Source organism: Pan paniscus, chromosome X, assembly GCF_029289425.2.
Source record: "Pan paniscus chromosome X, NHGRI_mPanPan1-v2.0_pri, whole genome shotgun sequence".
Taxonomy (NCBI): domain Eukaryota; kingdom Metazoa; phylum Chordata; class Mammalia; order Primates; family Hominidae; genus Pan; species Pan paniscus.
Genome location: NC_073272.2, coordinates 23747482 through 23771166, shown reverse-complemented (window position 1 = coordinate 23771166; position 23685 = coordinate 23747482). Strand labels below are relative to the sequence as shown.

At 45.0% G+C, this 23685-nt stretch overlaps 1 protein-coding gene across 9 annotated transcripts in view; it reads right to left on the bottom strand.

Moving 5' to 3' along the window:
- Positions 1 to 21935, bottom strand: part of SMS (spermine synthase) — a 66863-nt gene extending 44928 nt beyond the window's left edge. Inside the window, exons 1-2 of one of the 9 annotated variants that reach the window (XM_055106241.2) lie at positions 21041 to 21396; positions 11958 to 11984 (exon numbers count right to left, since the gene is read on the bottom strand). Coding sequence is in view for 5 of the 9 variants with exons in the window: in XM_055106235.2 (XP_054962210.1) it covers positions 21535 to 21583 (49 nt within the window). In the remaining 4 variants the exon portion in view is untranslated. Of the gene's footprint in view, positions 1 to 2453; positions 2574 to 11957; positions 11985 to 21040; positions 21397 to 21534 lie in introns of those variants that run through there. The other 8 variants (XM_055106235.2, XM_055106236.2, XM_055106239.2 and 5 more) reach the window with 8 other exon arrangements.
- Between the last annotated feature and the right edge of the window lie 1750 nt (positions 21936 to 23685).

The window sequence follows — 23685 nt, the reverse complement described above, 5'->3', positions numbered from 1 at the left end:
CCAAAAAGTTATAGAAAATGCTCAACAGAGGGGCTGAAAAAAGTTAGAACTCTTTACTAACTGAAGCCACGGGTAACCTGTCACATGCCCCAGAAAATGCTTTGTAATTATTCCAAATTTCAACCTTTATGCCTGTCTAGTATGGAACTTGTAAAACGACCAAACAAATCAGACTTGCTCTATCAGAGTTCCTTGATATCAGGGGTAAGGTTAACAACGTGGTAAGAAAGGCAGCCCTGTCTTTCACAGGACTTTGGTAACCCCAGCCATACCCACTAAATGTCAGGAATGCCCTTGCTTGTCAATAAAAGACCCCACACCCCAACTGCCCCAAGGGCAGGAGAGGGGCAATACAATCCCTTGAGAACTACTAGATGCTCTATACACAGGTGAAAACGAGCCTGAGGTCAGAATATACCCAAACTTGAGAACACAGGATAGCAAGGTCGTTAAGTGTCCACAAATCAGAAGAAAATGTGAAGACAGATTCAAATGCTAACAGAGCTCATCACACTATTTTGAAGGAGACATAGTCATCCAAATTAGGCCAATGAAATGTTCTTCTTTGGCAGAAGTTCTCAGAAAATTCACTTCAATGGCCAGGCAAGAACAACATATTTTAACTAGTAGATCAGTCAGCCTTCCAAAGCGCTCAGAAACACAGTGACCTCTCCCAAGGCAAAACGTGTCCTTTGTCTACTGAACAACGCAATGTCCCCATTTCCAGCCCACTGCCTACTTTGTGTGTTTGTTCAACAACAACTTAAAATGAATAAACTGGTCCAAATTAAATACACCACTACTAAAGGAAGGGAAGGGAAGACAGGAAGGGAAAAAAAAGAATCAAGGCCTAAGCTTCACCCTCCTGCCTCATTTTCTACCAGGGAACCATTTACAGGCCCGTCTTGGAGAAACTCATTCTTCTGACCCTGAGCATCAGCTCCAGATGCCCAAAGCACAAATCTGTGTATCTAGCTGGAACCTGCCTCCTGTGCAACTGCTCCCAGCACTGTTCCAATCACAAGTCTTGGATCAAAATCAGGCTTGTTACTTCCCTTCTCTCATCGATGGTTACATCACCAGCCGCTTAACATTCCCCATAACAGGCTCCCCCTCAAGCCTCCCACCAGAGCCTACCCCAACCAAACTCGCTGGCCAGGACTTTTCACTTACAGACCTAACTTCCTCATAAAGTAGAAACACTACTTTGTAGGGTTCCTATATAGAACCCAGAATCAACATCAGTTCCTTCCTTCCCTCATGGTCTTGTACTGCTATTTAATCACTGATCCACATGGTATGCAGCCCCGTGTGCATAAAGTAGATTAGCTGTACTAGCCAACCTTACTAGGCCAGGGAGTCACTCTGAATCAAAATCGAACCTGGCACCAAAAAAAAAAAAAAAAAAAAAAAAGACATGCATATAATATTCCTGCTCCTCCTTCAGCTTTGAGAATCTAACATCCTCCTTAACAAACTAAATTCCATTAGAGGCTGCCCTAAGGAAATATGCAATTCTTACACATCCAGAAAGATAAAAAACAATAACAAAAAAACCTCTCTCTACTTGTGACCTTGGCTTGTGGCTGTTTTTTCAACTTCAAAAACTTTAGCTAAGAAAACTCAGGCCATGAGCACACGGGGCTTTCTGAAGGCTACACAACTCCAACTGTCTTGTGTGTTGTCAACACCCCTCCCCTCAGGCAGAGCCATCAGATTCCACAGGCCAGAGCCTTGACATTGTCCTCTGCAAAATGAGGCGGTTGGAACAGAAGATTTAGCTCTCTCATGGTCAAGGTCATGTATATTTTAACCACAGTACAAACTGTATTAGTACGGTCATTTAAAATAAGCTTTTATTAATACAGAAAGAAGCAATATGTGTATTTTTAAAATTAGAAAATATAGGCAACATGCAAAATGAATAAAATGTTTTCATTTCTACCACCCTCACTGAATGTAGAACTTCTGATCTGAAATGAGCCTTCTGCTGTACATGTTTGATAATCTACCTTATTGTATACATGATCTATACATTAAAAAAAAAGGAACAGAAGATTTACATTCACATTCCTTTCAGCTCTCTCATGGTCAAGGAGCACCTGGCTTGTGAAATTGGGAGATGAATTTCTATTCTCGCCAAGCATATTTTTAGTTATGAAGGCTGAAAATTTCATACCTCACTATCAAGCCCCTTTCCCTCCTAGGTCTCTCCCAGAACTGGCTCCAAGGGGTGTTTAGTCATCCCCATCATCGCATCATGCCAAGTGATAAGACCCAAAGCCGAACCTCCAGCCCACCTACTGCTCCAGCAACTGCAGCCCCAGCCACCAAAGAACTGCCGAAATTTCCAGAGCTCCAAGCCCTCACTCACACTTTATTCTCAGTGCCCCTACACACACACACAGATGTACACACAGACAGTCACTCACGCCTTCCCCGCCCATGCTTACCACTTGCCACCTAAGTCCAAGGGCCCACCTTTGGTCAGGCTTATACCCAGCCCCTTCTTGCCTGCTCCTTTCAGGGATCTGCACTCTCTCCACGGGAAGATGGTGTGCGAGCTGGCTGGCAATAGAGCCAGTTTGCAACTCAACGCAAGGGGAAGCACAAACGCAGGCATCCTTTCCCCTAAACCCCAGATCCTAACGTCAGATAACCTGACAGCCAGGCTCAGGTTGTGCACAATGTCCCTTCACACATAAAGCAGCTTTCTGATTTTTCTTGATAGACCCCTAAACCTAAAAGAGGAAAGGAAACTGGATTCCAATCCAATTTGAAATCAGGTAGCTGCTTTAAAACCACGTTCAGATGTTTCTAATCTTGATACTAGTGGTGGTTACACAACTGTATGCACTGGTCAAAACTCAGAACTGGTACACTAAAATTTACATAAATTATACCAAGTTAAAGAAGTATCTGTTCAGAAGTCACCAACACCACTGGCATAACCCCTCTGAAAAGAATGACAAAGAGCGCGGCATCCCTCAAGTCTCCTTTTCACCCAAGCCCATGGCTGAGCACTGCCTAAGGGTCTGAGAGCATCTTTTGAACTCAGAATGTGCTAAGTCCATCAAAAGCACAAAGACTGACAGGCAGCAGGTCCAGATTACAGAAATCAAGTGATATGCAAAAAAGACTTCAATTTCACAAATGAAAATTTTAGTTTACAATTAAAAGTTTAACTTAATTTTAAAAAAGGATCTGCCTATTAGACTTCTCAGATATTAGAAGCTTAATGAATTTCTAGGTCAAGCAGGTGGTCCTTTGGCATGCCTTACTTAACAGCTTGGCTTTATAGCCCTATGTCTAGTCCTTTTTACAACAGCTGCATGATGATGAAATGAAGCTCATGACACACAACCCACGCTGACACAGATGTTCACAGTAGCATGATATGTAATAGCCAGAAAGTAGAAACGACCCAAACTTCCATCAGGTTATAGATGGAGAAGCAAACTGTGGTTATCCACGCACTATTCAGGCATAAAAGGAACGAAGTACTGATACACGCTCCATATAACACGGTAGGACCTTAAAAACACTATGCTAAGTGAAATAAGTGATTCTATTTGTTATGTCCAGAAAAGGCAAATCCTTAGCCGTGTGTGATGGCACATGCTTGTAATCCCAGCTACTTGGGAGGCTGAGGCAGGAAAATCGCTTGAACCCGAGAGGCGGACGTTGTGGTGAGCCGAGATGGCGCAATTGCACTCCAGCCTGGGCAACAAGAGCGAAACTTTACCTCAAAAAACAAAACAGAAAAGGCAAACTCATAGAGATGTAAAGCAGATTAGTGGTTGCCAGAGGCTGGGAAGAATGCGGGGAGGAATAAGGGTGATGGCTAAGGGGCACAGGGTTTGTTTTTGAGGTGATGAAAATGTTCTAAAGTTGATTGTCATGATGGTCACGCAACTGCAAATATCCTGAAAGCCACTGAATTGTACATGTTCGATAAAGGAGTTATATAGCATATGAATCATATCTCAATAAAGCTGTTCCCCAAAAATCCCAAACTAACACGCTGAGCCTTCAGAATCCCACTTACTGCAAGGTTGCCAAGGCAACGGAGAAGACTCAGAAGTTGGTTTCTCCACCGGCAAGCCACACGTAGAAGAAAGAAACTGGATCCTCATCTCTCACCTTATACAAAAAACCAACTTAAGGTGGATCAAAGACTTAAATCTAAAACCTGAAACCATAAAAATTCTAGAAGATAACGATAACATCAGAAAAACTCTTCTAGACATTGGCTTAGGCAAAGAATTCATGACCAAGAACCCAAAAGCAAATGCAACAAAAACAAAAATAAATAAATAGGACCTAATTAAACTAAAAAGCTTCTGCACAGCCAAAGAAATAATCATCAAACAGATAACCCATAGAGTGGGAGAAAATATTTACAAACTATGCATCTGACAAAGGGCTAATATCCAGAATCTACAAGGAACTCAAATCAGCAAGAAAAAAAAAAAAAAAACAAATATTCCCATCAAAAAGTGGGCAAAGGACATGGGCAACAGACAATTCTCAAAAGATAAACAGCCAACAAACATGAAAAAATGCTCAACATCACTAGTTGTCAGGAAAATGCAAATTAAAACCACAATCAGATACCACCTTACTCCTGCAAAAATGACTACAATTAAAAAGTCAAAGAAATAATAGATGTTGGCGTGGATGTGGTGAAAGGAAACACTTCTGCACTGCTGGTGGGAATATCAACTAGTACAACCACTATGGAAAACAGCATGGAGATTCCTGAAAGAACTAGAAGTAGAATTACCATAGCATCCAGCAGTCCCATTACTGGGTATATACCCAGAGGAAAAAAAGCCATTATTTGAAAAAGAAGGCCGGGCACGGTGGCTCACACCTGTAATCCCAGCACTTTGGGAAGCCAAGGTTTGAGGTCAGGAGTTCGAGACCAGCCTGCCCAACACGGTGAAACCCCGTCCCAACTAAATACAAAAAAACTAGCCGGGTGTGGTGGCAGGCGCCTGTAGTCCTGGCTACTTGGGAGGGTGAGGCAGGAGAATCACTTGAACTCAGGCGGTGGAGGTTGCAGTGAGCCGAGACGGTGCCACTGCACTCCAGCCTGGGTGACATAAAGAGATTCTGTCTCAAAATAAATAAATAAAATAAAAATGGACCCAGCTGAGCCATTCTCAGATTATTAATCCACATAAACTGTGATTATGTGTCAGGTGACTAAATTTGTGGTAACTTACTGTACAGCAATAGAAAACTAATACATACATTCTTATGCAAAAAAAAAAAAAAGTAGTTGGTTTCTCCTCCTCCTCCACCACAAGCTGCCCACCAGGCACGGGCTCAGATGCAACACGCATCAGGTAAAGGGGCTGCAAGGAGTGGTCTTCTCTACCTGTCCCCATCTATCATAGACTACCAAGTATCTGAGTGGCTGCGGTGTGTAGGCACTGTCACTGCACAGTGAGGCGGCTGGTGCCCAGCTCCCACACAGCTTTCCTAACACTAAAGTGCCTGCAGCCAATCTCAGGCCTCCATGAGGTATGGCTGCAAAATACAGACAGGGGCCAGGCGTGGTGGTTCACGCCTGTACTCCCAGCATTTTGGGAGGCTGAGGCTGGAGGATCACTGGAGACCAGCCTGGGCAAAATGGCGAAACTCCGTCTCTGCTAAAAATACACCAGGCACGGTGGCTCACACCTGTAATCCCAGCACTTTAGGAGGCCAAGGCGGGCAGATCACAAGGTCAGGAGTTCGAGACCAGCCTGAGCAACATGATGAAACCCCGTCTCTACTAAAAACACAAAAATTAGCCGGGCGTGGTGGCGCATGCCTGTAATCCCAGCTACTCAGGAGGCTGAGGCAGGAGAATCACTTGAACACAGGAGGCGGAGGTTGCAGTGAGCCGAGATCGCGCCACTGCACTCCAGTCTGGGTGACAAGAGCAAGACTCCATCTCAAAAAATAAAAAATAAAAATAAAAATAAAAATAAATTAGCCAGGTGCAGTGGTGCGTGCCTGTAGTCCCAGCTACTCGGGAGGCTGAGGCAGGAGAATTGCTTGAGCCCAGGAGGCAGAGGCTGTAGTGAGCTGAGATCTTGCCATTGCACTCCTGCCTGGGTGACAGAACAGAGACAGTGGCGTGAAAAATTTACAGGACTTTTTCATAGAATGGTTTCTGATGTTCACAGAGAAGAGCAACCAGACAAGAAAAATTAACTACAGAAGAAAAACACAACACCAACACAGAAATGACACCCAAGCTCTTTTCATGCAAACATGCACTAAGGGAAGCCATATGGGCATGTTTACAGAGTACCAGCCACAATGACTATTTCTTAAAACTCAATGCGCTAAGTTATAGCATAACTTAAATGTGTTGCTAATTATTTCACTGCCCTGCCTTGTCATTCCCACTGCAAGGGAGAGCATTTCCCACAGACACTGGGACTGGGGAGGGCAGCATCTTGCTGGTTGTCAAGTGATTCAAACTCACCCATCCTCACCCTTCTGATTTAACCCGTATGAGAGTCAAGACTCAGAAAACAAGGCACAGATAAAAGACAGTATACTAAAGCCTGCCTTTCATCTGGAAGGAATATTATCCATTAATTTGTGGCTATGAGACACTGAATAACCAGGCCACTTGACCTCTCCTGAAAGGAATCATGCAAACAACATAAGGTATCCTACGATGCTCTTCAGTGGGCCCCGTCAGCTTAAGGGCCATGTTTTTTGAGAAGAGGAAGGAACTCTGGCCCAGAGCTGTGGAAAAGAACCAAGGCAGAGGATTAGGAAAAGAGATCAGAACCCACAGAAAAGCAGGGGGTGGGGGTCATGCTACAACCCAACAGAAAGGAGAAGTTAGAGAAGTAACAAAAAGAAGGTTTTGAGAGGGGACTTGCAGTGTTTGAGGTCAGGGAACAGGAGATGACTCAGGAATGCATCTGGACCAGGTAAAGTGACCAGCCCTTACTTTTAGTTCAAAATTGGCATGTGACGTGTGGAGACGGCCCCAGCCACCAACCTACATTCACCCCCTCATCACAGAGGGGCAGGCTGAAACAGAGGACACAGGTTGGCCCTGGTCAAATGACAATGGTTTCCTTTAGCTCCGTCCAGAAGGGGAAACAAGATTTCTTTGCCAAAGTAGAAACCATGGGATTGCCAGTTTTATTATCTGGGAAGGATGAAATATGCTTTCTGAGCACTGTAGCACTATCATGAACATCCAGCTTTCTTCTCACTAACCTTAACCGGGCAGAATCCCTTACAGGTCATACCATTTTTGTGTTTAAAAATAATTCAAGGCCGGGCGCAGTGGCTCACACCTGTAGTCACAGCACTTTAGGAGGCCAAGGCGGTCGGATCATTTGAGGTCAGGAGTTCAAGACCAGCCTGACAAACATGGTGAAACTCCGTCTCTGCTAAAATATAAAAATTGGCCAGCCGTGGTAGTGGGTGCCTGTAATACCAGCTACTCGGGAGGCTGGGGCAAGGGAATCCCTTGAACCCAGAAGGCAGGGGTTGCCGTGAGCCAAGATCACGCCACTGCACTTCAGCCTGGGCAACAGAGCAAGACTGTCTCAAAAAAAAAAACAATACTTCAAGGGTTCTGTCTGAGCATCTATGCCAGGCTGTGTATCAACAATGAAATAGCATTTCCAAAGATAAAACAGTCTGGACTTTGGGAATTGTGTGATGTCAAAAAAAAAATATCACATTTATATTAGACCGTCCTTGATACACATGTCGCTGAGGAGGTCCCTCTGCCTTCCCTTCCTGTGGCTTTACCAGAGTACTATTAGCCAAGTCCACATTCAACTGGGCCCCCAAGGAGATTACTCAGCACCTAGGAGGTGCTGGACAAGTAAGTGCCACTGGAGAATAAAGATGAAAGACAGAGGACACAAGTCAAAACTACTCAAACACAGAGAGGGCCGTGCACTATGATGGATTCCAGATGAGAAGGCAGCCATGTGAAGGGCTTGGAAATCTGTACTTCCAAATTTTTCCAGATGGCTCTGAAACGGGCAATCAAAATCATTGCACCTAGATGGTCTAAAGGCAGGAAGGGCAAGCTTTTTCTGTAAAGGGCCACGTGGTAAAGCGTTCTGGCTAAATCAGGTTTCTGTCACATATTCTTTGGTGTGTGTGCTTTACAACCCTTTTAAGATGTAAAGATCATTCTTAGCTGGAGGGTCACACAAAAACAGGCCAGATGAGCAGAATCTGGTCCAAGGACTTCAGAACATTCTTAGCATTTGAAACTAGAATAATCTGAGGAATATTTCCTATATTCAAGTTAGCAATTTATTGTGTTGAAAAAAGAACAGCTAACAACCAACATAACTAAGACTCTTGCTTTTTAAGGAATACGTCGAACTAACATTATCAACTAGTATCAACAGAAACCGCATACTAGAGAATGAGAATACTTAAGAGTACCGAATTCCACTTTAAAATCTCAAATTCCTAATCCACACTAGTACTTCAAGAACCTAGAAAAAGAGAAAAGTCCAAAGCAAAAAGAAAAGGATAACAACAAAAAAAAAAAAAAAAAAAAAAATCAATAAAATTGATAAAAACTAGCGGAGAAAAAAATTAAGCAAAGAGCTATTTCTTTGAAAAGATTATTAAGATAAACTCTAGCAAGACTTACAAAGAAAAAAAACCAGATTGCCAATATTAGGAATAACAGGAGATATCACTGTGGATACTCTGCAAGCACCAACAGGATAAGGGAATACTACAACTCTACACACATAAATGTGGCAACTTAAGAATGAAATGGGGCAATTCCTCTAAAAACACAAACTAATGAAATAGGAATTAAAAGAAATTAAACAATGTGTAAGCAGAAACTCAGTTGTATGCAAGAAAACCCAATTCCCGCTGAGAAAGAGAAAGAGCTGGAGTCCTTTAAAAATTAACTGCTTGTTTTTCTGTGGCTAGTGAGCCTTATCTCTCCTCCTTTCCCAGGCATTGTGAAGACCCTGTTTCTCTAGCTGTGCAGCTGCAAGGTCACTAGACAGATAAACTCAAGTCGCAAAACATGTTTTTCCTTAAAAAGTAAGAAATGATGTAATGCATGTCTCAATTAATTGAATAACTCTTTGTTTCTTGCTTCTGTAATATGCTCCCCCCTGCACAGATCTCCCCCTGCCCCCACGAAATGCTTAAAAGGTAACTTAACTCTTTGTTCAGGGCTCAGTCCTTTGAATGTTAATCTGACTGGGCCGGTGCACCTAAATAATAAATATCCTCGTGAACCCCATTGGTCTCTCTGATGCCTTATCAATCCCGCTACACTACCACAACTCACCGAATATGAAATAACATGAAGAGTCCTATAACTGTTAAGGAAACTGAATTTATAGCTTAAAAACTCCAGAAAGAGGCCAGGCATGGTGGCTCATGTCTGTAATCCCAGTACTTTGGGAGGCCAAGGTGCGTCAACTGCTTGAGGTCAGGAGCTTGAGACCAGCCTGGGCAACATGAGGAAGCCCTGTCTCTAAAAAAAAAATACAAAAATTAGCCAGTGATGATGGTGCGTACCTGTAGTCCCAACTACCTTGCGGGGCGGGAGGGGAGGGGGGTGAGGCAGGAAAATTGCCTGAGCCCTGGAGGTCAAGGCTGCAGTGAGTTGAGATCACACCACTGCATTTCAGCCTGGGTGACATAGCAAGACCGTCTCTCAAGAAAAAAAACACTCCAGAAAAGAGATCTTGAGACAAAGACGGTTTCACTGGAGAGTTCTACCAAACATTTAAAGAATTAACACCAATTCTACACAATCTCTTCCAGAAGGGAAGGCCTCCCTATTTTATGAAGCCAGTATTATGCTAATACCAAAACCAGACCAAGACAGTCCAAAAAAGAAATCTATGGACCAATATCCCTCATAAGTATAGACACAAAAATCCTTGACAAAATCATTAGCAAATAGGATTCAGCAATATAGAAAAATATGCCATGACCAAGTGAGATTTATTCCAGGTATACAAGGCTAGTTCAACATTCAAAAAAAAAAAAAAAACAAACAAACAACGTGATCCACCATAATAGGTTAAAGAAAAAAACCCACATTTTATATTAATTTATGCAAAAAAGAACCTGACAAATTCCAACACTCATTCAAGATAAACACACAAAAATGGGAATAGAGGAGAGCTTTCTCAACTTGATAAAGGGTATCTACAAAAAACCTACAGTTAGCATAATAGTCAAAATGGTAAAAGACTGCTCTCCCCATAAGGTCCAAAAACAAGGCAAGGATGTCTGTTCTCACAGCTGCTATTCAAGGGTAACCAAAGTATAGCCAGCACAGTAAGGCACACAGATTAACAACCTGCCCAAGGTCACACACACTAGTAAGTAGTGGAACCAGGATTCAAACCCCAACAGCTGGGCTCCAAAATCCAGTGTTTTTACGTACAACATTGTTATATATGCAACAAGAATAAGCAAGCCATTTGTACCACACATCAAAGTGGTTATCTACTTGTGACAGTATCACAGTTGTATCCCCTCTTTCTTTATATTTCCCTAACCCCATAGTGTAAAATGAGCAGATGTAGTAAAAAGACAAATGCACAAACCACTGCTTGAACAGTTCCTGCAGCCTTCTGAAGCAAAGCCAGACCCTTTGTTCAAAGAAATAAATTACAGGAACTCCACTAAAAATTTAGCAGTCACAAAATGCTTAAAAAAAAAAAAAAGCCCCTAAACCTGACAAAAACAAGCAATGGGGAAAGGATTCCCTATTTAATAAACGGTGCTGGGAAAACTGGCTAGCCATATGCAGAAAACAGAAACTGGACCCCTTCCTTACACCTTATACAAAAAATTAACTCAAGATGGATTAAAGACTTAAATGTAAAACCCCAAACCATAAAAACCCTAGAAGAAAACCTAGGCAATACCATTCAGGACATAGGCAAGGGCAAAGACTTCATGACAAAAAAACACCAAAAGCAACTGCAACAAAAGCCAAAATTGACAAATGGGATTTAATTCAACTAAAGAGCTTCTGCACAGCTAAAGAAACTATCATCAGAGTGAACAGGCAACCTACAGAATGGGAGAACATTTTTGCAATCTACCCATCTGACAAAGCTCTAATATCCAGAATCCACAAAGAACTAAATTTATAAGAAAAACATAACCTCATCAAAAAGTGGGTGAAGGATATGAACAGACACTTCTGAAAAGAAGACATTCATGCAGCCAACAAACATATGGGAAAAAAGCTCATCATCACTGGTCATTAGAGAAATGTAAATCAAAACCACAATGAGATACCATCTCATGCCAGTTAGAATGGTCCTTATTAAAAAGTCAGGAAACAACAAATGCTGGAGAGGTGTGGAGAAATAGGAATGCTTTTACACTGTTGGTGGGAATGTAAATTAGTTCAACTATTGTGGAAGACAGTGTGGTGATTCCTCAAGGATCTAGAACCAGAAAAACCATCTGACCCAGCAATCCCATTACTGGGTATATACCCAAAAGATTATAAATCATTCTACTATAAAGACACATGCATACGTATGTTTACTAAGCACTATTTACAATAACAAAGACTTGGAACCAACCCAAATGCCCATCTATGATAGACTGGATAAAGAAAATGTGGCACATATACACCATGGAATACTATGCAACCATAAAAAAGAATGAGTTCCTGTCCTTTGCAGGGACATGGATGATGCTGGAAGCCATCATTCTCAGCAAACTAACACAGGAACAGAAAACCAAACACCACGTTCTCACTCATAAGTGGGAGCTGAACAATGAGAACACATGGACACAGGGAAGGGAACATCATACACCTGGGCCTGTCAGGGGGTGGGGGGCAAGGGGAGGGAGAGCATTAGGACAAATGCATGCAGGGTCTAAAACCTAGATGACAGGTTGATAGGTATAGCAGACCACCATGGCACATGTATACCTATGTAACAAACCTGCACGTTCTGTACTGCATCCCAGAACTCAAATTAAAAAAAAAAAAAAAAGTCCTGTCATATTCTTGCATTTCATACCAAAGGGAGTTAATAGTAAGCTCTTTCCTCTCTGTTCTCAACATCAAGCCTCCAGCTCCAAATTAGACAAACCCCCACGTAGGAACAAACACTTGGACTGAGAAACCCATGACCATCTTCCTCAAAATTCCACATACAACTGGGCCGCTTAGCTACTGCCTTATACAGTTAAAAGATTCAGTGTTAAGCCATTTATAAAACTTCAGCCAGGTACTGCAGTGTGCACCAGTAACATTAGTGACTCAGGAGTCTCAGGCTGGAGGATCCCTTGAGTCCAGGAGCTCGAAATCAGTCTGAGCAACACAGCAAGACCCCATCTTTGAAAAACAAAAACAAAAAACTATGCCACTACTGTTTTCCAAAGCATGATCCAAGGCACTGGCCCTGAAAATACATGTTGAATATCCTTTATCCAAAATGCTTGGGAACGAAAGTGTTTTTGGATTTTTTTTTTTCCACTTTGGAATATCTGCATCACACTCACTGACTCAAAGTCCCTAATCTGGAAATCCCGAATCAGCATTTTTTTGTGTTATGTCGGTGCTCAAAGTTTCAGATTTTGGAGCATTTCGGATTAGGGATGCTCAACCTGTACTCTAAGAAAAAGGATTGAGGAACAGTTCTATATTCACCTCTGCACTCTAAGGCCAGCAAAGGAATTTGGAATGCCCACAGGCACATAAGTCTTGTTTGAACACTGTGATCTACAGTCCTTCTAGAAGGGAGAATTCAGAATTAAATACAGCAGTGTTCTAGGAATTGCTCAGGATTCTCACTGCAGAAATTTTCATTTATGAAAAAAATGGAGTCATGCAACACAAGTAATTGATATCTTAAATCAAAGTGTCCTTTTAAAATTCTGCTTTAATCACTTAGGGAGGAAGCCCTTTAAATAAAGTAGACCAACCTTCAAAACACAGGGCAACCCATTATTTTCTGCCTCTTCTCTTGCCAGCAGAGCTTTCGTTACCCTTCAAGTAAGTTAAATTCACACCTCTTTATAACTGAGCATCTTTATCCACTGGCACAATTTCAAAGTACTCGGCCCTAAGTATTGCAATTAGTGTTAGGTATTTTATGTATCATTTGATACTCTTCCAAACATTTTATTGGACATTCCACCCAACGACACAGTGTGTGGGATTTTAGTATCATTAGCACCTTCATGGAGAGGGAAAAATTAAGGTGTGTGTAAAACTACCCAGAGTCAAGTCAGTTCAGGAATCTAGAACATGCTACTGGCTCTTACCAGCTCCTTTTGAATCTGTGGCTTAGCACGTAAACACATTTATCACCAGTATCACCACTAGCTAGCTCGGTGGCTCCTTCCGGAACACAGATGACAGTGTCAATTTAATGAAACCCAGGCCCACCACACCTCAGGGCCGCAGGGTTGTTTTTCCTGGGGTCTGGAAAAGTGCCTAGCTGTAAGGGTTTTAAAGAGCATTTGTGCATGGTTTACATACGTGGTTTGCAGATTCAATTGAGGAGGTTTTCTGACTTTTCAAAAGAACTGAGTCTATACCATGAAATGGTGGTCGGAGCCACAGTGCACACCAGCAGGCTTAGGTTACAACTGCAGTGAAATAGTGAATTAAAACACCTAGAATATGCAGACTCCAAAAACTAAACTAAGAACTTTATTGACGTTTTTAAACAGATACTAGTAACTTTATAACTAATCCTTATCTGTGAAAGATTAGCATAACCATGGTGATCGCAATTATAAAGCCCATAATCTCAAATCTTCTGGGTATGAAATCCAAAATCAAAAGCTCTAACTTTTTAAAGCTATTAGAGAACACAGCATTTTAATCTTTATCTCCTGAGAAGGTAGCTAAGGCCTGAAACTACCAATTCAAACAAAACGGAGTACATTACATACTAAGGGGATGAGAAGATTCCCAAGTGGTAACTCCTCCACTGCAAATGCAAAAGTGACTTTCTAAAAAAAAAAAAAAAAAAAAAAAAAGACACATTGACTGACTACTGGTTATTAAATTAGAATGTCTCATGCAGGGATTCAGATTACTTGAAAAAGTACCCGTCTCTTGTTAGCCAGGATGGGGGTCACTCCTAGTGCCTTGATTATGGAGTCAATTTCTTAAACAGCTGTCATCCCTTCCAAAGCATTTTAAATACTGAATTACCCAATGAGAACTAGATGAGGATTACAGATATAAAGTAGAAACTAAAATCTTACCATATGCTACCTCCATAGGTTTAAGGAAATCGGTATAACTTGGAAACTACAATCTAAAAAGAATCATTATGGTTTACTCAATGTTTTAATGGCAAGCCCACAAAACTAATTCCCGGCAACATGAGGTTATTCAGCCTGGAGTCATATAGAGCATAACCTGTGCAATTAAGAATCTTTTGCAGAGTTGGGAAAAAAGCATTTAAAAAAAAATCACAAAGCAAAAGCACATGCCAAAGGAAGGCAATGCCAACAAGGGATCTCCCGGAAGCAGCCCATAAAATATTTTCAAACACAATTAACGCATGAGAATTCCTATGTAAAGCACACAAAAAAGTCTTCTCCAAAGCTGTCAAATCCTGAGTCCAGGTGCTTCCTGGCTACCGGGAAGCACAAGGAATATACTGGGGGAAGAGGAAAAACCGGGTAGAAATTGACCTTGTATGTGTTGATACAGAGTTTAGACTTCATCCATGGGGTAATAGGGACCCACGGAAGAGTTTTTAAATGGGAAAAGGGACAGGGATCCTGTTGAGTTCCTAATGATCGGGCCCATCCCCAAACGGAGACAAATGGGGAGACTGTAGCCAGGAAACTAAAGTAAGGAACAGGTGATGAGCAACAAATTTGAGAACATTGGCAGGCAGAAGCCACAGGACTTAATGAGACTGACTAGGCTGACTGGTTGCGCTGAGTGAGGTAGGTGTGCCAAAGGTTTCAGACAAGTTTTTGTTGTTGTTGTTTTAAATAAGGAACCTACTAGAGGAGTTCTCATACTTTAATCAGCAACAGAATTACTGTGAGGCAGATGATTAAAAATGCAAAATCCAGGAACTCACCCCCCTCCACCAACTGTGATTCAGTCCGTGTAGAGTAGGGCCCAAGCATGCATTCCCCACTCCCAGTCATCAGCCCTGAAAGGCTGCATTGTTAAAGCAACAGCGTCTGTGCCTGCGGTGTTATCACAATGGGGGATTAAAGTGTAGTGGGACAGGATAATAATGCTGAAGGAGGGGGAGGAAGGAAGCTTTCTCTACTCTTGAGAAAGCTAGATGCAATCTGAACTACATTGTTTAGGTTTTATTATTTAGACAGTTACAGCTATTTAAAACACACAAAGAAGACATGCTTCCACCAGAAGGCAGCTCAAATACAGGGGAGCGTGGGAGCTGGTTAAAAAGAGCGATGGTTCAGGAAATCAGGGAGGGAAGGTCACCTCAAACCACAGGCTCAGTTCAGTAGGAAGCAATGACCAAGCTCCTAACAGCCCAGTGCCAACCTTAGAGAAAGACAGGGCCCATCCTCCTTCCCTGCCTAACAATTTGTGGGCATAATTGACACTTCCAAGAAGGACCAGGGAAATATTGCTGATGATCTGTCATCCAAATTACTGAAATGGTCTAGTATGAATTTAAACCAGGGTTTCTCTGCCTGGGCACTATGGACATTTTGGGCTGTCAATGCTGCAGGGGAGTTGTCCTGTGCGCTGCAGGACGTACTAGATGCTAGTAGCATCTCCCCAGTTGTGACAACCAAAAATGTCTCCAGAAATTGCCAGATGTCACCCACGGAGGGAAGCACCCACATTGAGAATCACCGCCTTAAACTAAGAGGCTTCAGAATCGTGGAAGCAGAACCAGCCTTCCAATCAAACAAACATGGCTTTGAATTCCAGCTCTGCCACTCAAAAAGTAAAAAACCTCAAGATTAGGCCTATTTATTTGTCTTTAAAATGGGGATAACAAGACCTACCTAGGGTTATTTTGAGGATTTACCTAAAATAATGCACAAAGCACTCAGGGCACCTAGCCCCTGTGGCAATTACTAAGTACAACTTTTATGTTTTCACATAGTTCAAAGAGCCGCTTTTGTTTTTGAAGAATAACTAGGGACATGTGCCTCCAGCATTGGCCTTGGGTGGAAACCTACACCCCCTAAAAGGAACGGGCTGTCTCAGTCCTCCCCCTCCCCAGCCTGGGGGTCTCAACCTGGGGTCCATGGATGCCCAAGGGGCCAATGGATACAATTCAGGGGGCCTGTGAACTTGAATGGAAAAAAAACACACAGACTTATTTTCACTAATAGAAATTTAGCACTTTCTTCAGTTATGCTTGGAGGCCAAAAAATCACACACTGTCAACTACACCTGGTCATTGTCACAAAAAATCAGGTTTTTCTCCTTGCCTAACAATTTGTTAAATATCAATTTTGCTCAGCTCTACTTATGAAACTTATTAGCCTTGCTGCCACATCTTGTTATTTGATGTGTTAATAAAGAAGCACATGAGCTGGGCGCGGTGGCTCACACCTGTAATCCCAGCACTTTGAGAGGCCAATGCGGGTGGATCATGAGGTCAGGAGTTCGAGACCAGCCTGGCCAACATGGCAAAACCCCATCTCTACCAAAAACACAAAAACTAGCCGGCTGTGGTGCCGCGTGCCTGTAATCCCAGCTACTCTGGAGGCTGAGACAGGAGAATAGCTTGAACCTGGGAGGCAGAGGTTACAGTGAGATCATGCCATTGCACTCTAGCTCTGGGCGACAGAGCGAGACTGTGGGGGGTCGGGGGGGGACGGGAAGCAAAGCACATGTTACCATACCACACGGTGGGGGTTTTGTATTTTGAAGATTGGGTTATTTCACGCATCTAAAATTCTTACTCTGAGAAGAGGTGCACAGGCTTCCCTGATGAGGGTCAAGGGTACAAAAGAACCCCCTGCCCCAAACCTTCTCTGCTAAGCCCGTAATTCCCAAGTAGCCTTCTGTTCTTAAATTATTAAACAAGGTTATAGAATTTGTGAATTTGAGCGACACAAATCTCTTTGTGTCCCTGCACAAATCATATAGCAATGGTCCAAATGACAGACCTAACAGTATCTGCCACGTTTCTGAATTCTGGACCATCCTCATAATTCTACAAGGTAAATGAGCGTCTCACTTTCCCCTAATGGACATGAACCAGCATTCCACCTTTACCATAACATAAACTTGGTCTATTTAATCAGCGTGTACCAAATATCTACCATGTACCAGAGCTGTCTCCAGGATACAGACCCTGGTGGAGGTCTGCCTTCAAAAGATACGCCCAGCCCAGGGGAAAAAAATGGACATAGGATTGCTAGACCTTTTCAGAGCTGGCTGGCCTGTTAGAGACCTTCCACTCCAACATGGCAAGAAGAGGCTACAGCAGCTCACTCACCACTGTTTTTGTGTGCGGGTTTTGCTTTTTTGACACACAGTCTCTCTGTCGCCCAGGCTGGAGTGCAGTGGCACAATCTGGGCTCAGCGTAACCTCCACCTCCCTCGTTCAAGCCATTCTCTTGCCTCAGCCTCCAGAGTAGCTGGGACTACAGACACAGGCCACCAACACCCGGCTGATTTTTGTATTTTTAGTAGAGATAGGGTTTCATCATGTTGGCCAGGCTGATCTCAAACTCCCGTCCTCAGGTCATCTGCCCACCTCAGCCTCCCAAAGTGCTGGGATTACAGGCATGAGCCACCACGCCTGGCCCTTGTTTTGTTTTTGAGAGTTTCACGCCACTGTCCAGGCTGGAGTGCAGTCTCCACTTCCTGGGCTCAGGGGATCCTCCCGCCTCAGCCTCTCAACTAGCTGGGACTACAGGTGCAGAAAACCCACCACACCTGGCTAATTTTTTTTCTTTCTTTTTTTTTTTGTAGAGACAGGTTTTTCCCATGTTGCCCAGGCTGGTCTTGAACTCTTGGGCTCAAGCGCTTCGCCTCCCAGAGTGCTGGAATTACAGGCATGCGGCATCGCGCCGGGCCTCTCACTCACTCTCTGGATACCCAGGCATCCTGCCTAGCACATAGGGTTAGGAACAGATCACATTTCCTCCACCAACTCAGATATGCCTAAACTATCTGAACATGGGACAAGTTTATTCCTGTTAGCCTCAGGCTAAGTCACAAAATGTTTTTCGGGCTCAAGAGTCCTTATAGTCCAATACTTCACTTACAAGATGACCACAGATGAGTTGTTTTTTTAAAAGCAAAAATAAAAATTTCCTGGGTTACACCTCATCAGCCAGAACACTAAACCAGCACCACCAAGCCCAACCTACAGTTGCTCTTGGTGGTCTGGTGGCTGCTGCGTTCCCAACACAGTAACAATATAATAACTAAGTGGTTCAAGTTTAATTCCACTAAAATCACATCATGGAACTGGAACATTAGAAAGGATTACTGACAAACGGGGAAAAGAACATGAATCCAGGCTCCACAGGCATTTGACTCACCCTTGAGTCACATCCAATATTCACATGCCAAGAGTAATGCCTTTTGACTCATTATCAATTAAGTGTTTTTGGAGACCTCACAAGTCGATTTTTCACCAAGTTCCCCTTACTAAAAACTAAGTGAACTTAGATCCCAATCTAGCCAGGATCTCTTTATTTTTCAAATGTGGATACTGACAGGACGATGTGCTTCACCCCAAATAAAGTGATGGAAGAGAATGCAATATGAATCGGAGTTCTTACGCCCAGAACACTTGTAATGACTCAAGGTCTGACAGATGCATACATACACACATTCCCCACCCCCCCCACACACACGTAACAGTTCTTTCTAGAATGTTCGCCTTGCCATCAAAGCTTTCTCATCTTTAAGAACAGACTGGGAATTAAAATATTAACAGCTCATGTTTCATCTTTCCCTCTTAAGAACGTTCTATTCTGATCTATACACGTCTTTATCGTCAATCTTTTTACTTCCTCTTTGCACAACTAAATTAAGATGCCACTTCCACACCTTTCCAACTTCAAAAACGTCAGTTTCTCCTCCTCCCTCCCACACGATACCTCCATGGTTCTCCTGGACAGTGTCAGCCCCAAGTGTTAAAATTCTCTCACTTTTTCTTCATTCGCTCTTTTCCCACTTTAACAAAACAACAAAAACATCCTATTGTGAACCAGCACTTCAAGAGACTAAATCTAAATTTGGCCAAGGAGGTTTAAGGACAAAGGGAAGTGCCAGAGTCTTTGGGCTCCATGCTGAGATCACCCTCCTTAAAGCATAAAAGAAAACCCATGGACACACCGGCACGGTGGCTCATGCCTGTAATCCCAGCCCTTCGGGAGGCTGAGGCAGGCGGATCGCTTGAGGCCAGGAGTTTGAGACCAGCCTGGCCAACGTGGTGAAACCGTCTCTACTTTAAACAAAACAAAAAAAAATTAGCTGGGTGTGGTGGCTCGAGTCTGTAATCCCGGCTACTTGGTAGGCTGAGACACAAGAATTGTTTGAACCCAGGAGATGGAAGTTGCAGTGAGCCGAGATCGCACCACTGCACTCCAACCTGGGCGACAGAGTGAGACTCCATCTCAGAATAAAAAAAAAAAAAAAAAGTTAAGAAAATCCATGGACGATAAATACAGGTGAGTGTTCACAAGGTGCTCACAACAGGGACACTTCCCAGACTCACCCCTTACTAGCTGGGTGACCCTAACACACTATTTCTCCTCACCGCTAAATTCAGTATGCTAGAGCTTTCATTAACCATTCAGCCCTAAGGCTGGCAGGGTTATTAATGAAACCTTGGCTCTTCAGCTCCACCACTCAAGCACCATTTCATCTCTAGCAGTCTCCATGCCCTACCATCCTCACCTAAGAAATGTGGGAACTAAAATTAACATGCTTTGTTTTCTCTAAGTCACTTCAGACCACCTAAATACACTGACATTGCTTAAAAACCCTACAGTGTGCTCCACAGCTACCCCCTTAAGAGTAAAAGCCCGAAGAGGTGTACACTTTTTTTTTTTCTTTTTAATGGACAGGGAAGGCTCAGAAAGGTTAACATAAACCCAAGGCCACACGCAGAGCCCATCAGGAAGAAGCCAGACTCAAACCCAGGTGTTGCTCCAAATCCTCAGTCTTCACTAGATCTTGTGCCTTCGGAGATCCTTTAAATTTGCGGGAGAAAATGCAAAGTGAGTACTCAGAAATTCAGAAAGAAAGAAAGGAACAGTGTTAAAAATGGTAAGAGAAAAGCCTGCTCTATCCAATTCGAGGAAAACAGTGGGAAAAGCAAGGTATGAGCGAGACACTCCAAGTGGAACCTATGCGAAGTGCAGATTCAAGTCTGCGGCAGTCACAGGTTTAAAAGCCACCAGAAAAAGAAAGGGCAGTTCTATCCTTCCCGCGACTCCCACCCCCCACGACAGAGGCACCCCGAGAAAAGAAGCCTGCAAATTATCCTTCCCCTTCAAATTTCCTGCACACAGTTCCGACTTTAGCAGGCCTCTCTCTTCTGGTCGGGTTTTTTTTTTGTTTTTGAGACAGGGTCTTGCTCTGTCGCCCAGGCTGGAGTGCAATGGCGCGATCTTGGCTCACTGCAACCTCCGCCTCCCAGGTTCAAGCGATTGTCCTGCCTCAGCCTCCCGAGTAGCTGGGATTACAGGCGCGTGCCACCACGCCCGGCTAATTTTTGTATTTTTAGAAGAGACGGGGTTTCACCATGTTGGCTAGGCTGGTCTCGAACTCCTGACCTCATGATCCGCCCGCCTCGGCCTCCCAAAGTGCTAGGATTACAGGCGTGAGCCACCGCGCCCGGCCGGCTGTCTTTTGATAGCTCCCCGATTCGGGGTGTAAACGATTCCCGCGCCCAGACCTCATGCCTCCCCACCCCCAATAATAATAATCGTTTCCTTTTCCCGTCCCCCAGTTCCTTTCCGGGGGATCCGTCTCCTACGCAGTCGGCTGAGAATTCTGCAAGCGCTGCGCGTCCGCAGACCTTTCCCCAGCCCCAGCTCCCTACGAGGGGAAACCCCCGCCCCCAAGAGGGAAATTTACCCGCCTGCAAGAACAGGAAAAGGTCGCGCGGGCAGCCCCGCTCGGCGCACGCCCCCAGCCCGGGCTCGCCGCGCGGGTCACGCCTCGCTCCGCCGCAGTCCCTGCAACCCTCGTCCCATGGGGGGTCCGCCCGCGCCCGGCAGCCCGGGGACTCCCCGAGCGGGAGCGCGAAGGCGGCGAGCCCGCGTGGGAGCGCGGGTGGACGGCCGGGGCCCGGAAGGGCGGCGCGGCCGGCGGGCACCCGGGACTGCCCCTCCAGGCCCCGAGCTGCGGCCGAGATGGAGCGCGGAGCCAGCAGGAGCGCGGCCTCCGCCCGACCGCCGGTGCACGCGGCCCCGCAGCGCGCTGTGCGCGGCAGTCCGGGAGAGTGCGGCGCCGCGCGGGCCGCCCGCATTGTTCGGCCCGCGGCGCACGCCCCGCCCGACCCCCGCCCCAGCCCGCCAGGCGGCGGGAGCGGCGGGGATGGCCGCGCAGGTGGCGGCGGGCGCCCTCACCTTTGGCGCCGAGCATGAAGTCGAGCGTGCTGTGCCGTGCTGCTGCCATAGTGAGGCGAGGCCCTGTGCCATGCCTGGGGGAGCGGCCGCGGGAGACTGGGGGGCCGCGCGGCGTGTCAGGCTGCGGCCGGCTGGGAGTGCGCTGCGCCCGGGGAGGCCAGGACTAGGAGGTGGGAGGGGCCGCCGGGAGCGACCCGGGGCGCGGGGGCGGGGCCGGTCCCGCCTCCGGGAGGGAGGAAGCCGGGACGCCTCCAGCCCCGAACTTGGAGCGCCGGGTGTGAGGCCTCGCTAATGGTGGAAACGTGGGCGCCGTGCTCCCCGGCGTGCGTCACCAATGGCCGCGCCCTGCTCCAAGGCTCGCGCGGCCGCTCCCGCCATCCGTTAGGTCACCTTAGGTTTAAACAGCGCAGCAGGATTTCCGGGGGGCCCACCCCTTACGCCTCCCCACACACCTCTCCCCAAGCCAAGGCCCCTCTTATTTCCTGGCGGAGTCGGGAAAATCAAATGATGAGATCCACCCCTGTAGTCTAAGAGTACTGCCTGCCTTTTCTTACAATGCTGCAGTTAAACTCATTCGGATTATTACCATTATTAGCAAGGGTCTGCTTTGCATTTGAGGACTGAATAGAAAGCGCTTGGGCATTTACGTTATCTACAGTTTCACGCAAAATAAAATGAGGGAGAAGCCAGTAAGAGGACAGCATTGTTGTTAATATTGAATTAGGAAACTGCAGACTCCGGAGTTGCTTGTCTAGCAGGACTCCTCCATCACTGGCGCCTCTATTAATGGCAATAGCCTTTGCGGTGGGCTTATTTTTGACACTGGGGTTATGGCTGCTGTTCAACAAAATGATGGCAAAGGGGAGACAGCATGAGCGTCTGAACTAAAATTATTCTTTACTGCACTGACAATATCCCTGGGCAAATGCCTCCATCATCGTGTCAGGCTTTTGTGCCTCTCACGGCCACAGGAATTGCTGTAATGGTTAGACAAAATTTAAATCAATGAACTCATGTACCTCCACAAAAGCAACGAAGAACCTGGATATTAAACTCACCTCTTCCCCCAGGCAACGGCTGTTTTGCTGAGTTCTTCACCTTTCTACAAAAACTGGGCAGTGTCTTCACAAGTGTTTAACAAGGGTCTGTTGAACAGACCTTTCTCTGTTAAGAACTGAATCTTTTTCTAGGACCTGCATTAATTTTTGTCTACCCATGGCCACCTGTTTGTTATTCTGCATGCCTTACCATTCTTCTCTGTGTCCTAGATTCTCAATTTTGTTAGCTATTGCAATTCTCATCCTTCAGTTAGCTATGTCAGTCTGCAGCTCCTCTTTCTTCCTGGGATGTTCTTCACTTCTTGCCATTCCCCTGGAGTCAGGTCACTGACAATAGAGTTGTCTTTGTCCTGCATGTTGCAGGAGCAGTAGGGCTCCATGGGCCTCAGGTGTGCCTTTCCCCACTCAGCACCAGTGTGGGCCTCACATCAAAAGGGCCCTGCACTTGGTTTAATTCTCTGCTGTTGCCATCTTGAAATTCTTAACTCTCGAACAAGGGGCCCCGTGTTTTTATTTTGCCCTTGGCCTGCAAACTGCGTAGCTGGTTATGCTCTGCAGCTTGTGTCTGGCAGCACAGGTGGCCCTCGGGCTTGAAATCTCATCCCCAGCACTTGTGCCTCACCTTGTTTCCTGCAAGGTAGAAAGCAGAGATGAAAAACCTGAGATGCTTTTGCTTAACTTATCAGACAGCCATAGCAAAAGTGGAGTTTAACAAATGTTTCATTGGCTGGGCATGGCGGCTCATGCCTGTAATCCCAACACTTCGGGAGGCCGAGGTAGGCGGATTGCTTGAGGCCAGGAGTTGGAGACCAGCCTGGTCAACATGGCAAAATCCCGTCTCTACCTAAAATACAAAAATTAGCTGGGCTTGGTGGTGCACACCTGTAATCCCAACTACTCGGGAGGCTGAGCTATGAGAATCACTTGAACCTATGAAGTGGAGGTTGCAGTGAGCCGCGATCACGCCACTGCACTCCAGACTGGGCAACAGAGCGAGACAGTCTCAAAAAACAAAAAATAAAAAACCACAACAAATGCTTCATGATGTTAGCACAGCATCAGAGTTAAATTGGCCTCAATATGGAACCTACAT